At 42.4% G+C, this 16,027-nt stretch overlaps 1 protein-coding gene across 1 annotated transcript in view; it reads right to left on the reverse strand.

The window, feature by feature from the left end:
* Nucleotides 1-16,027, reverse strand: part of NF1 (neurofibromin 1) — a 323,089-nt gene that overhangs the window by 264,762 nt on the left and 42,300 nt on the right. The window contains exons 4-6 of the mRNA XM_061390468.1: nucleotides 12,937-13,032; nucleotides 7,914-8,138; nucleotides 7,609-7,762 (exon numbers count right to left, since the gene is read on the reverse strand). Of these exons, the coding sequence (XP_061246452.1) occupies nucleotides 7,609-7,740 (132 nt within the window). The 5' untranslated portion in view covers nucleotides 7,741-7,762; nucleotides 7,914-8,138; nucleotides 12,937-13,032. The remainder of the gene's footprint in view (nucleotides 1-7,608; nucleotides 7,763-7,913; nucleotides 8,139-12,936; nucleotides 13,033-16,027) is intronic.

Raw genomic sequence — 16,027 nt, forward strand, 5'->3', positions numbered from 1 at the left:
ACTAAAGAAGGCTGGATTTCCAGTAAGTGCATATAATAACAAGTCCTTTGGTCCTTCGTGAATGTATAATTAGGATAGATATACTTGGTAGCTGGCAGAAGCCCCACCTTAGTTCTTCGGCCTGTGGGATGAGTGGTTATAGTGGGGAAGGTCAAGTGGAAGCTTCTGAAACTGCCCCCCCACCAACCTAGCCAGGATTCTAAATTAAAAAAATAAAAATAAAAAAACCTGCCTCCCCTGGGGGAATTACAGAAATTAGGGTACAATTGCAGAGTAGCCGCAATGGCAGACATGGAGACTGTGCGTGGGCCTGACAGCATGGGCTCCGGCTCCAAGGCTGATTGGGCTCCTGATGCTACCACGTGCCCAACCTGCCAGCAACAGAGACCAAAGCTGAGTCCCCTCTACGGCATCATCCCTCAAAGGAAACCACCAGCCAGGTGATGGCAAATTGACCTCTTCCAACCTAGAGGTAATAGTCATTTATCTTGACTGGAGTAGGTACACATCCTGGGTATGGGTTTGCTTTTCCTACCCTCAGATTGGTTAGTTGGTTTGTTTCTTTGTTTTTAGCCCACATCACTGTTTAAGGGTCTACAGAATATTTGATCCATTGACACAAGATCCTAGGTAACATAGTACTGGACCAAAGAAACCTCCTTACAATAAAAGAGGTGTGTACAGCAGCAGATTCATGATCGTATACCTATTGGTCCTATAACATACCACATGACCCAGAAACTGCCACTCTAGGAATGTCTATTTGAAGACACACCTGAGGCCCAGATTAGAGATGATACCCTGAGAGGAGGGGGCACCATCCTCTAGGACAAATAACATGCCCTAGTCAAAGACCACTATGTACTGCTATGCCCCCAGTAGGTAGGATTCACAGATCTGAGAGCTGAGGGGTAGGAGGGGCCCTGCTTCACATCAACCCCAGTGGTCCATTTGGGGAGTGTCTGTTTCCCATCCTCACAACTCTGGGTTCTGTAGGACTAGAGATCCTTGTTTCCAAAGGGGGAACTCTTCCACCAGGGGACACAGCAATAGTCCTATTAAGCTTCAAGCTATGACTGCCTTCCAGTCACTTTGGGGTGCTTGCACTAAGACACTAGCAGGCAAGAAAAGAAGTCACCATCTTGGTAGAGATAAGTGACCCTGATCATCAGGAAGTTGTAGAGATGCTATTAGGTAACAGGGGGCAGAATAGAAGATGTCTGGAGATTTCCCTGGTGGTCCAGTGGTTAAGAATCTGCCTTGCAAATGCAGGTGACCTATGTTCCATTCCTGGTCAGGGAACCAAGATCCCACATGTTATGGAGCAACTAAACCCACCCACCACAACTACTCAGCCTGCAAATCACAACTAGAGAGTCTATGCACTGCAACAAAAAATGTCACATGATGCAATGAAGACCCAACACAGCCAAATAAAGAAATAGATATTTTAAAAAAGAATATGTCTGGCAATCTACAAGGACTTCTCTTGGTACTCCCTTGTTCAATTATGACGGTAAATGGACAACTATAGCAGCCACATCTGAAAATGATGTGGTGACTAGAGGCTCAGATCCTCTCAGGGATGTGTGTTTGGGTCATCCTACCATAGAAGCCGCTGAGAGTAGCATAGATTGCTACCTTAGGGTCAGGGAACTCTAGAAAGGCAAGGAAATGGAGATGATCAGTGCAGTCTTAAGACCAGTGACAGTGGTGAGGGCTATAATGTATCCTACCAACTATACTCTTATTAACTTCTCCTTGGAAAGGAGACCAACCAAAAGCTGTAGGAAATAGTCCCAGAGTTTATATGAAAAAAGTGGATTTGAACAGTAGAAGGCTTTGACGATAGGGAACACCACTGTGTCCACTTCAAGACTGAAGCCCTCATTCTGCACCCCCACCCCTCCTGCTGGGAGGATTAGTAGCTGGCTGATGCCTGTCTGAGACACTATCAAGAAATTACCATTGATTGAAAACAACTGCCTTGTCCAAGGTCATATCCACTTCCCATGAAAACCCACTTCCAACCTAGGGGGACCCCCAACTTCTTCAAGCAGCTAAAGGCCTGGCCCTCAAGGACTCTGCCTCAAGGTGGGACTACTCTGATGGGCCTTCTCAACTGCAAAGCTCCTTGTGGAATTGGCCAAATCCTTTGTTGCAATTATGTCCTAGTTTAACTTCCCCTTCTTGCCAATCCTACTTTCTTGTTCCCCAAATGGATTAATCCTGAAGGCACTTCACAATGAACTTCCTGTCTACAAATCTCCATCTCAAAGTCAGTTTCTACCTGAGATATCCAAATTCAAATGACAGCACTACTCACTAACTACCTGACTGGCAAGTTAATTCGTCACTCTAAGCCTCACTTTCCACATCTATCAATTCAGTTTAGTTGCTCAGTCACATCTGACTCTTTGCGACCCCATGGACTGCAGTACAACAGGCTTCCCTGTCTATCACCAACTCCTGGAGCTTGCTCAAACTCATGTCCATTGAGTCGGTAATGTCATCCAACCATCTCATCTTCTGTTGTCCCCTTCTCCTCCCACCTTCAATCTTTCCCATCATCAGGGTCTATTTTAGTGACTCAGTTCTTCGCATCAGGTGGACAAAGTATTAGAGTTCCAGCTTCAGCAACATCTATTCATGGGATGATAATAAAAGTACCTGGTTGGTGGTGCTCGTGGTAAAGAACCACCCCCACCTGCCAATGCAGGAGATTCAAGAGATGTGGGTTTGATCCCTGGGTCAGGAATATCCCCTGGAGTAGGAAATGGCAACCAACTCCAATATTCTTGCCTGGGAAATTCCATAGCCAGAGGAGCCTGGCAGGTTACAGTCCATGCGGTCACAAGAAGTTGGACACAACTTAGCACACACACAATGTTTCATAGGCTGTTGTGAGAGTTAAATGAAATAATACTAATAAAGGCCTTGGCACAGTGCCTGGCATCCAGTAGGTATTTCCCAGTTGGGTAAAAGAACACCCAAAAAGCTGGAATAAAAAAGATCCAGTTTGACTCCAAAAACTAAAAAGAAAATAGCACTGGAAAGAGAGGAGGCAATGAGAGGGGAGTTTACATGTGTGTTAGCAGAGGTTCAGGGAGCATTTTGGTGGAGAGAAATACAGCACACACTGCCAGTTGCCTAGCCATCATTCTTTCCTTTTCCCCTCAGTTATGTTCTTAGGAACATAAGGAATATGTGTCCACTTTAAAAACAAACAAAAATCCTTGCCTTCCCAGACTCTCTTTCTACTAAAGATGGCCAACTGACCCAGTACTCCCAATGAGATATAAATAGGACTCTAAGAGGTAGAGTTTCCAAAAAAATTTTGGAATTATTTTCCTGAAACAAGAAGATAGACTCAGCTGGCATGCATGAAGCCTTTTTATTCTTCTTCTTTCTGCAGTGAACACAGATTCAAAGTAGGTATTCAAATACCTACTTGGGGTGAAGTAGCCATTTTGCTAAAGACTAAAGGTAAGTGGGGTCCCTGACAATTTCTCAAGCAGTGATACTGACCCTGAACTGCCTACTCCTGAAGTTCTGGTAACATAAGGAAAACGAAACCTTCATTTAGTTATGCTGGTGTGTACAGGTGTCGTTAGTTAGTTAAGTTGCTCAGTCGTGTCCGACTCTTTGTGACCCCGTGGACTGTAGCCCGCCAGGCTCCTCCGCCCATGGGATTCTCCAAGCAAGAATACTGGATGGGTTGCTATTTCCTTCTCCAGGGGATCTTCCCGACCCAGGGATCAAACCCAGGTCTCCCACGTTGCAGGCAGACGCGTTAACCTCTGAGCCACCAAGGAAGCCCCACAGGTGTCATTACCTGTAGCTGAATGCCACCCCAGTTGACACCAGTGGGTATTAAGAAATGAAAAGAGAGAGGACATTAGCAGCTGCTGTTTAGAGATCTAGGGGAACAGAGAGGTGACTCTCTCAAGTGTTACCATGAATTATAAATTGAAGAATGCACCTTTCATTTTTGGTTGCTGCATTCTTTTTCTGAATGCAATACCACCCTAAAGCTGGGCCACATGAAGCCTAGGATTTATTTATTTATCGATCAATAAATATGCCATCAGAGTAGCAGTAGTATCGTTAGAACTATTAATAGGAACAGCAGGGGCTGGGGAAGAGCCTGCAGAGGGAAACAAGAAATAGAAATCGACTCTATCATGACTTCACTCTTTATATCTGGACCTGAAATAATTTTTTTTTCTGTCTACCTTTGAAAACTCATCTGGGCCAGACAAAGACAAATCCTGTATGGTATCACTTACATGTGGAACCTAAAAAATAGTCAAACTCATAGAAACAGAGAGGAAAATGATGGTTGCCAATGGCTGGCGAGTTGGGGAAGTAGGGAGATGGTGGTTGAAGGGTACAAATCTTCAGTTACAAGATGAATACGTCCTAAGGATATAATGGACAGCATGGTGACATCAATAACACTGTATTGTGGGACTTCCTTTGTGATCCAGTGGCTATGACTCTGTGTTCCCAATGCAGCGGAGCAGACCCAGCCAAATTAAAATTAAAAAATAATAATACTGTAGTGTATGTTTGAAATTGCTGAGACACTAGATCTTAAACATTCTCACCAAAAAAAAAAAAAAAAAAAACCAACTGGGGTAATGGATGAGTTAATTAACTTGATTGTGGTAATCATTTCACAGTCTATATGTATCTCAAATCATCACATTGTATACTATAAATATGTTGCAGCCTTACTCATCAGTTACACCTCAATAAAGCTGGATGGGGTGGAGGAAGCTGGCCTTATCCCCTCATGGCTGAACTTTGCCTGGCCACCCAAGGCCTCACTCCCTGAAGCTTTAAAACACTCGTTGCCATCCCATCTTCATCTCAGGGTGTGCTAGGCTTCTGGCTCCTAGCAATACCAAGCCACAGGAGAACAATAATAAATTTGCTCTGAATGATTAATCAAAGGGGAGCAGCTGGAAACAATTAATTACTGGCTAATTGTTATCAATTGTCTAGGTAACAAAAGCTAATATGAATACTCATCCTATACGCGTGTTCTCATCTAGTTATTTAAAGGTGAGTTATAAACCACTGAGAAAGAAATGTTTTTCCTTCAGTCTTTGGTGCTATAGTTGTCTCCCAAACTTTAATGTCAGAGAATTCTGAAATCAAATTCACTTTCACTATCTTTCACTTCTTCATTCATTCATGTCTGTCTATGGCAGCTAAGTGTTAGATAGGACTTGTGATAGATGACTCAAATCTTGCCCTGAAGAAGTGCAGTTACAAGAAAAAAACAGCTCCCTAAACAATTACCCTGCCATTCTGTTATCACAGCATAATAGAAGCTTCCTTTCAAGAAGTGCTTACAATGTGTCAGTTACTCTGCACTTCTATACAATATAAGGCACTTATGTACAGTAACACTTAAAAATTGTATACAGCCTGTGAGGTGACAATTCCTAGCTCCTTTTTACAGGTAAGGAAACAGAAGCTCAGAAGGCAATGGCACCCCACTCCAGTACTCTTGCCTAGAGAATCCCATGGATGGAGGAGCCTGGTAGGCTGCAGTCCATGGATCGCTAAGAGTCGGACACGACTGAGCGACTTTACGTTCACTTTTCACTTTCATGCATTGGAGAAGGAAATGGCAACCCATTCCAGTGTTCTTGCCTGGAGAATCCCAGGGACGGGGGAGCCTGGTGGGCTTCTGTCTATGGGGTCGCACAGAGTCGGACACGACCAAAGTGACTTAGCAGCAGCAGCAGTAGCAAACAGAAGCTCAAAAGGATGCAGTAATGTATTGAGGGCACTCAGCTAGTGCGTGGTGAATCTGGTAGTTAAATGCAGCCCTGTCTGACTGAGATGCAGGTCCATTCTGTTAACCATCATCCTGTTCACAGAAGAGTTGTTGAAACACTCATCTCTCCATATATTCCATGTCCAGAGGAGTTTGAGAAATGCTATGCACTGTGGCTCCACATTCTCGATTCACAGTGTCATTTTGCTTTATAACATAATAGTTTAGGTCAGTGGTACTCAAACTTTTTTGAAGACATATTCCTATCACTAAAATGATTTAACACTCATGCCCAGTATAGGTTTATTTACTTAAACATTCTATACATATTCTAAACTATCCATTTTATTTAATAATGTATTACTTTTTGTTTTCACTGGCATGTCAGATATTAGCAATATTATTAATGATACTTAATATATTATAGGGCTTCCCAGGTGGCGCTAGTGGTAAAGAACCCTTCTGCCAATGCAGGAGACATAAGAGATGTGGGTTTAATCCCTGGGTTGGGAAGATCCTCCAGAGGAGGGCATGACAACCCACTCCAGTATTCTTGCCTGGAGAATCCCCATGGACAGAGGAGCCTAATGGGCTACAGTCCATAGGGTCACAAAGAGTATATATTACGTACAAATATATTATAAAGCTATAAAATATTATTAATAATGTTTATAATAATATTTTTATTGAGAGCATTATGATTGGACTTTATCATTATTTTCAGCATCATGCTTTATTGATCTTTTCAAAGTTCTGGTTCTAAAGATCAGTTTATTTTGTTACTTCCTTTTTTAAAGATGTATTTCTTTATTTGTTTATGGCTGTGCTGGGTCTCCATTGCTGTGTGTGTGCCGTGCATTGCGGTAAGGAGGAGCTACTCTATAGTTTCGGTGCTTGGGCTACTTGTTGCGGTGGCTTCTCTTGTTGCAGAGCATGGGCTCTAGGTACTCGGGCTCAGTAGTTGTGGCACAAGGGTTTAGTTGCTCCACTGCGTGTGGGAACTTCCCAGACCAGGGATCCAGCCCACGTCTCCTGCATTGGCAGGCAGATTCTTAACCACTGGACCACCACGCAAGTCCATTTTGTTAGTTCTGTAATGGCTACCATAACTGAAAAGTTTCCTCTAATGATATTAGTTTTTCAGCCTCAGTTACTAACTCTGCAAGGATGCTGCTGCTCTTGCAACGCACTTAGTATATTTCCATTTTCCCTGAGTCTAATCAGTTGTTTGTCTAAACTAATAAATGGATTCAAAATCTACTGAAACATTTCCTTCTTACCTTCAATGGGTAAAATTGTTTTACTTTCAAATTTTAAAAGTGTGCATCATGAGAATTTTTATGTGTGCACACAAGTTTTTTTCAGGAAAAAGCCATGTAACTATGAAATAAAGAACTATTTTCAAAATGTTGTCTCCAAGGACTTCCCTGATGGTCCAGTGGCTAAGAATCCAGGCTCCCTATGCAGGGGCCCAGTTTTGATTCCTGGTCAGGGAACTAGATCCTTCATCCTGCAACTAAGAGTTCTATGCTACAACTAAAGATCCTGCATGCTGCAACTAAGACCTGGAGCAGACAAATAAATACATACAAATAAATATTTTTTTAAAATGCCCTTTCCATAGCATGTTTCATTAGGAAAGGAGTTAGTCACTCTCTTCATCATTGTCAGATAAGACCTTTATCTTGTGTGTGTGTCTGTCTGTTTAAAAAAAAAAAATTTAGAGTATTACTGACAGCCTTTGTGCTTCACAAGAAACCTCCTTATAGCCCTAAGGTACAAAAGATGATTGTTACCCACGTACAAAGACGCACCTTGTCTTGGATCCCAGAAAAGAGTACATTCTGTATCATCTGTGGAAGTCTAAGATAAGGGTTTATCTTCGTTCTATGGAATTCCAAATGTGGGAATAATTTCATATTGGTCAGGTTCTTGGTTGCACACATTCAGAGGCCACCTGCAGTTTACCTGAACAGAAACAGACAGTCCTGAAAGGATATTGATGGGTCACAGAACGGATGGGGAAGCAGAGTGATGGGCCCCAGGAAACAGGCAGGAACCAGTGGGGGTGAGTCAGCAGGAAACCCAGCCAAAGACATGACACAGGAACATTACTCACGGCCACAGGCACCGCTGTGAGTGCTCTCTAAGGGCTCCTGGGTCTGTGCGTCATCACCCCTCCGTAGCATCACTCCCGGCTGGAACATCCCATTGGCTGAGCCAGAAAGCAGCATAGGGACTATCTGGCCTCTTTGAGCTTCTGCTGCAGGCAGGGCTCTCCTTTCAAAACCTTCAAGACCTTCCAAGGGTGGAATTCCAACTAAATAGAAATGAGACTTAGGTGCTGCATAGGCAGAAGAAAAAAATCACAATTTGGAAATATCCAAGAAAGAACTATTTTCGATCTTCTCATTTTAATTCAGAGACATGGTAGGTTTTTAAAGGACATATTTGAGATCCAGACTATTCAATTTGTCATACGCAATACTTTCGAGGGCAGAATGGGAGAGACTGGGTTGAGTGTGTGGCTTGAGCCTGGGTTTGAAGGCCAGGTCGGCTATTTCCAAGCTGTGTGGCCCTGGGCAAGAAAATCAGCCTCTCTGAGCCTATTCTTATCTATAAGATTGGGTCACTAAAGTACTTGCCTCACAGCGTTGGACTTTGAGGTTTTTGTGAGATAATGTTTGTGAAGATCTTACCAGTGACTAAGACTCCACACTCCCAATGCAGGGAGCCTGGGTTTGATTTCTGGCCAGGGAACTAGATCCCACATGCCGAAGCTAAGGATCCCACATGCCAAAGATCAAAGATACAGCGTGCTGCAATTAAGACCCAGCGCAACCAAATAAGTAAATTAAATAAATAAATATTAAAAAAAAAATAAAGATTGGGCACTGTTAACTCTTACAAAGATGAATGAAAGTGTAAATAAAATGCTCCATTGAACATTAAATTCATCAGGATGCTAAGAAGAAACAGGCCTGGCTCTATTCCATTACCCTGAAACCAGGGAGCACTATGTCTTTTAACACCTTGAAGTGTGCTTCTTTTTAAAAAAGTGTTTTTTTAGGTTGGGCTCCCCAGAACCAAAGCCTGGGGTGAGAAACTGTGTGCACGTGATTTATTAAGGAAGGGCTCCAGGAGAAATCAGTAAAGGAGTGGGTGAAGGGGGAAAAGGAGGAGACCGACGAGGCTGCCATTCGGCCTGGCAATGCCGGGGACTCTGGAATGCAAGTCACACCTGTGTCTCTTCCAACTGAAGGCAAGGCCCTTGCACTCCGCACCTGCAGTCATCAATTAAGGACCACCCCAGGAGGATGAAAACTGCTAGGAACTTCCAAAACCCTGCCCTGGAGGAAAGAGGGGCTTCTGAAGCCTCAGATTAGGTTCCCAAAGAAGAATCACGGGTGAGGCCATTGTAAACAAAAGCACACTTGAAGCTGGGGAGAAATGACCAAAATGGTAAAAAATATGTATGTATATATCTGGGAGGATTTGGGCAGAGACTCAGCATCCTGCCCTCTGTAATGATTCGCTTATTGAGACCCTGAGCCTGGGGGATCCTCAAAAGGCACTACGGTGAAGAGGGAATCAACAGCCCAGCAGCACAAACCATGAAGGAACATTGTAAGAGGCATTTGATAGTCTTGGAGGACAATAAAGAATTAAGATGTATCTGCAAGTCCTAAACTGCAAATTACTATATATATAGGAGATAAACGGCAAGGTCTTCCTGGGTAGCACAGGGGGCTGTATCCCATATCTTGTAATAAATTACAACAGAAAAGAATCTGAAAAGAATATTTACATAAAACTGAATCACTCTGCTGTATTCCAGAAACTAATACAAGATTGTAAATCAGCTATGCTACACGTGCCTGCTAAGTTGCTTCAGTCCTGACTCTTTGTGACGCTATGGACTATAGCGCACCAGGCTCCTCTGTCCATGAGATTCTCCAGGCAAGAATACTGGAGTGGGTTGCCATACCCTTCTCCAGGGGATCTTCCTGACTCAGGGATTGAACCCAAGTCTCCTGCAGCTCCTGCACTGCAGGCAGATTCTTTACCGCTGAGCCACCGGGGAAGCCGAAATCAGCTATACCTCAATTGAAAAAAGGAAAAAAGAATTAAGATGACTTCCCACTTCCGACCTTCTGTAGTTACTTTTTGTTAACCCTTTTCTGTTGGGAAGCACCAGCACGTGGTGGTTAAGAGGCGCCCATCAATTAGAGCTACACAGTCTTGGTTTTGAATACAACATCTGGCCTCAGTTTCCTCATCTTTAAAACAGGGATAATGGGGACTTCCCTGCTGGTCCAGTAGCTAAGACTCTGCACTCCCAAAGCAGGGGACCTGGTTCAATCCCAGGTCAGGGAACTAGAGATCACACGCTGCAACTAAGAGCTTGCATACCACAACTAAAAGATGCTGCATGCCGCAACGAAGACTGAAGATCTGTGTGCCGCAGCAAAGACGCTGTGAAGTCAAATAAATAAAATAAATGTTGAAACACAACAACAACAAAAATAAAAATAAAAGAGGGATAATGATAGTGCCTACCTCACAGGGTTGTTGATTCCTAAGGAATCAACCAGTTCCTCGTTGTAAAGCACTTAGAGTGGTATTTGGTAATAAGGTAAACAGTCTATTGCTGTTGTTGTTATTGTTCAGTTGCTAAGTTGTGTCCGATTCTTTGCGACCCCATGGACTGCAGCATGCCAGGCTTCCCTGTCCTTCACTATCTCTTGGAGCTTACTCAAACTCATGTCCATTGAGTCAGTGATGCCATCCAACCATCACCCATGGTTTGGCCAAAAGCAACATGCCTGGACCATGGCTGTCGGACAACTAGATGAATGGGCAGAGTCTTTGAAAATTGCTTTGTGGATTCTGGGTAAGTGGAAATGTACAGAGCAGCTGTAAATGAAGTTGAGAGAAGTGGACTTACCTGGATGGCTGTGTTGCTGGAGATCTCCTATCCTCCAGGATACCCACCCTCAGACTAGGGCACCTTGCTCTCTCCTCCCAGGGAAAAAACAGCAATACAGGGGAAGGGTTTGGAGTCAGACTGTCTGGTCTGGGTTATATCCTGATCAGAAGCAAACTGGGTGACCTAAGCTAAGCATGGAGCCTCTCTGAGACTCGGTGTTCTCATCCATAAAATGGAGTTAATTATATTAATAAGACCTACTTCATAGCGCCTTTTTTCTTTTTTGGTATGCCACATGGCTTGCAGGATCTTAGTTCCCTGGCTTCAGCCATGAAAGCATCGAGTTCTAACCACTGGACCATCAGGGAGTTCCCTGGTTTTGTTTTCAATTTTGTTTTTTCAATGTTCATTGGACCTATAGCACATTGCCTGGTATGTATTATGTGATTAAAACATGTTATCCATTATTATTTGGCCAAAATTCCTGAAACAAACTTCATTCTTGTTAAGCTTATTTAAATATCATCAGCTTTTTGGTTAGTTATGGTTTATAAAAGCAAAATATAAAAATAGTATTGTCTTTTCAGGCTGAGAAGAATGTTTTCAAACTTAAATAAAAATCAGTGAAGCCTTGTTTTCAAACCAATTTCTGTTAGAAGCCTGATGTGTAGAACCAATGAAAGCTGCTCTGGGGGGTGGAGCCTAGACAGCTGGCCTCATCCTTCTTTCTCAGCTGACATTTTTGACACCCTGGGGAGTCCTGGACTCCTGAAATAAGAACACCCCCCATATCCCTGCATTTTTTTCTAGTGTCTTCTTATTTTACAGTCTGAAGTTCACTAGGGGAAAGTGGCTCATTCAAGATCTCCCCAACTCAGTGGGGGATTAGGAGGTACAAGCTATTGGATGTAAGACAGGCTACAAGGATGTGTTAAACAACATGGAGAATATAGCCAATATCTTGTAATAACTGTAAATGGAGTAAATATTTAAACTGTATTAAAAAATAAAAATTAAATTGGGACTTCCCTGGCAGCCCAGTGGTTAAGACTTCATGCTTCCATGCCCCAAACCAGGGGCACATGTTTGATTCCTGATCAGGGAACTAAGATCCCACATGCCACATGGTGAGGCCAAAATAATTAATTAATTAATTAAAACTTTGAAAAGATCCCCCCAGCTGGAAAATAACAGAGTAGGTGCCTGAATCCAGTCAATATTTCCTTTGATAGTTTCTCACGCTTCCATCATCTGAGCAATTCTTGGGTTTGCTGACTAAAGTAGCATTTCATTGGTTTATTGGACAATTACTTGCTTCATAATGTAGTTCCTTGCTGTGATTCCTGCCTTTGTAAAATTCTTTACTGTTATAAGCAATCATATCCATGAATCTGACATTTGATGCTATATATTTTCTTAATTTACACTTAAACTAAAAAGTGTGAAAATATAAAAGTACTTGTCCGTACACCATTTAAAGCTTAAGTATGCATACCCCACAGACCCTCCCAGTGATTTCCATAGTACATTTTGGAAAATACTGCTCTGTGTGCAAAAAACAAAATACCTTAGCTTTAAGGAAGCCAGTTCAGGGGAGGAACCATATCTTTACCAGAGACCAGGAGGTTCAGGCTTCTCAGATGGCACTAAGTGGTAAAGAACCCACCTCCCAATGCAGGAGACTTAAGAGACGTGGGTTTGATCCCTGGGTCGGCAAGATCCCTGGAGAAGGAAATGACAACCCACTCCAGTATTCTTGCCTGGGAAATTCCATGGACAGAGGAACCTGGCTGGCTAGAGTCCACGGGGTCACTAAGAGTTAGATGTGACTTAGCATTCACACAGGAGGTCCAGGGATTTTCTGGGCCCTGTTCCCTGTGGGCTTCAATTCAATAGGATGATACAAGTTTAGAATGAGTTTAAAGGATGATTCCAGTGGAGCTGGTTTGGGTCTTAGTTTTTTGTTTTGCTTTGATTAACAGAAACAAGACGTGGGAAGTCACTGAACCGCAAGCTCTTCGGAAACTGTCTCTTGTTCTGTAATTAAATGGGTTCTAAGCACTATGAAATGTTTGGATTTATAACTTTTAAGAACTTTTCTATGTGTCTTTACTGTGTACACTTTACAACTTATGAAAGTTGCAGTTAGTCCAGCCTTTGTAATCACAAGAAGATGTTGCAGGGCCTCGTACTGTGAGGAAATAATTCACACCTTGGAATGCTAATTGCACTTGCTCTTCAACCCAGAGGCTCAAAAGGCAGCAGGACCCATGTGCAATGGTATACACCCCGTCTCGTCTGGCTGGATCTGGTTTCAAAATGAAGAAAGAGAAGAAAATCATTTACGTTTTGCCTAAAAATAGTCGTTTTAAGGGTTCCCCCTCCTTCAAATAATGCACCCACTATAGACTGTGCTAGATATAGAAATGTAAAGCTTTCTCCATTCTCTTCAAAGGTCAACTTGTTAGTTTACTTTTTCCACTTAGTGCAACTCCTGTCATTGGCTTGTCACCTTAGATCTGACACGAAGGTAACATAAACCAGGAGCAGTCAGGACCAGTCCTTGCTTAGATTTCACATCCAGAAGAGCTAATATTTGGGACCTCCCTGGTGGTCCAGGAGCTAAGATTCTGTGCTCCCAACGCAGGGCTCCCTGATTAGGGAGCTATATCCCACAAACCCTGCATGCCGCAGCGAAGACTGAAGATCTCGTGGGCAGCAACTAAGACCCAGCACAGCCAAGTAAATAAATGAATTATTAAAAAAATACCTCATAATATTTTTTCCATTTACACGAGTATCAGAGTCCCAGTGTTTGCAAAAGACTTCTAGAAATTTGGGAAACACAGATTAGCTAGTCAAGCTGGCCCTTAAAAATGAACTTTAAAAAACTGATATAAATATATATATATATATATATATATATATATATATATATATATATATATAAAGCATCATCAGTACACTAGCTGAAAGCACAGACCTTCATTTTAGACAAACCTGAGTTTGAATCCTGACTCTACTGACTGAACTTGGAGTAAGTTCATGAACTTGCTGTGCTTCAGGGTCTTCACTTCTAAGGCAAGGGTACAAAGAGTACCGACTTCATAGATTTTCTTTGAGGATTAAATGAGATAACGCACATAAAATATTTAGAACAGGGCTGGACACAAAGAAAGCATTCCAAAAAATGCTAGCTATTATTTTTGTTGTGACCCTCATAATTACTACCATTCTGCCACACAAATTATCAATACCTTAAAAAAAAAAATTATCAATACCTGAAGTAGGTGTGGTCATTGTGACAGATTTAATGGACTGGCTCCCACAACATCCACTCCAACCCCTTCTAAAACCCCCAGCACCTGAATTCTTTTGTAACTAAGGTTTTACATATGACCCAGGTTCTGCTGAGTATATGCATGTGTGACCCAGAAAGGTGACAGTGATTCAAATAAAGTGACATTTTCATGTGGGTGGATCCATTTTCTTGCAAGAATGACAGTGGAGAAGCTTTGGTAAAAGTTCTAGTGTCCAGAACTCCCCTGGCAGTCCAGTGGTTATGTTATGATTTTAAAATAAGAACAGAAATAGGTGAGAAACCTGGTAAAACTGAAACCACACTTCACCCAGGACTCTACCCATCACACACTTCCACTGCAGAGGGTGTTCCATCCCTGGTTCAGCAGGGTTTCATGCAGCCCGATGCAGCTAAAACAGAAAAAAAGTTCCCGTGTCCAGAACCTAGTCTCATAGGTATTAAGTGGTAAGCAGCCACAACGGTGTCTCCATGAGAACAGTCTCGTTTATGGTTGGGCATTTCTCCAGAGACTGTTCTGGCTGTGTGGTATGTCAGCCTGTTTCCCTGGCACTGATGAAAACCCTGTAGCCTACCTAGTAGCCTGCTCTAATCCTGTTCTGTTAAAACTAGCTGGAGTGAATTCTGTTGCCTGCAATTAAGGACACAGTGATTATCAAGCAATCAATACATAATTATCAGAATAATCCTAATTACCACAGTCAAAAAGTTTTCTTTACTAAGTATATTCTGTTTCCTAAAGGGATCAAGATCAGAATGTATAAAAACCTTCGAAATGCATTCACCCTAAAAGATACCACATGAATGGAAACTTGTTTTGTTGTTGTTTTTTTTTAAGGCTTAATTTTCTTCAGCAGCAGAAAAGGGGTCCCAGAAAGTCACTTAGTATGTATATGTGCTTGGCTCAGTGTGTTGTATACGGTCATTAACATCCTACCCTCTGGGATGGCACCTAGGAATGTGCTCTATTATAATGATAAGAATGCCTTGAAAGACACTAACAAGGGCATTGAGACCCATCTCCAGGCAGATTTTGAATTGACGAAAAATGACATTGTAGTGAGTAGAGTCCTGGGTGAAGTGTGGTTTCAGCTTTACCAGGTTTCTCATCTGTTTTTGTTCTTGTTTTAAAATCAGAAGATAAAATTCTTTCCTCCTACAAACGCTGCTCTTCAAGCATCTTCTCTGAGTGAGACAGAGGCCATCCTTGACAATTCTCTTATCATTTAATACCTGATTTCCCATTTTCCCCCTTTACATCCTCCTGGCAAAGTGAAATGACCACCTCAGTGCAGATCAGGGAACTTCCCACAATCCTGAACTAATAGGCGGAAATGTCAAGTGCTTAAGTTACTTATGTCTTTCTCCAAAAAAGTTCCTAAAAATGCTGGACGTCTGGCTTAGTCAGTCAGATGGTATATTTGTTTCCTATTGCTGCTGTAATAGTTGTCACAAATTTAGTGACTTAAAACCACATAGATGTATTATCCTTACAGTTTTAGACATCAGAAGTCTGAAATCAATTTTACTGGGATTTAGCCAAGCGTCCACAGGACTTGTTCCTTCTGGAAATTTCAGGGGAGAATCCGTTTCCTTGCTTTTTTCAGCTTTTTCAGGTTGCCTGGATTCCTTGCCTCCTGGCCCCTTCCTCACATCACTTCAACCTCTTGTTTTCATGGCCACAACCCCTACTACTGACTCTGAAACCCCTCCTGCTTTCTTCTTATGGGGATTTTAGGATTACACTGAGCCCAGTTGGATAAGCCAGGACAGTTTTTCATCTCAAAATCTTTAACATCCCTTTAAAGTATTTTTGACATCCCTTTTGCCCTATATGGTAACATGCACATGTTCTGGGCATTTGGGATATGGACATGGGGTGGAGGTCAAGAACCAGAGTTCTAATCATGTTTTCTCAGTCAGTGGGGGCTTACTATAAGGTTACATTAGAAATTAGAGAATAGGAAATAAGAAAATCAACTGG

Source organism: Bos javanicus, chromosome 19 (assembly GCF_032452875.1).
Source record: "Bos javanicus breed banteng chromosome 19, ARS-OSU_banteng_1.0, whole genome shotgun sequence".
NCBI classification, from domain to species: Eukaryota; Metazoa; Chordata; class Mammalia; order Artiodactyla; family Bovidae; genus Bos; species Bos javanicus.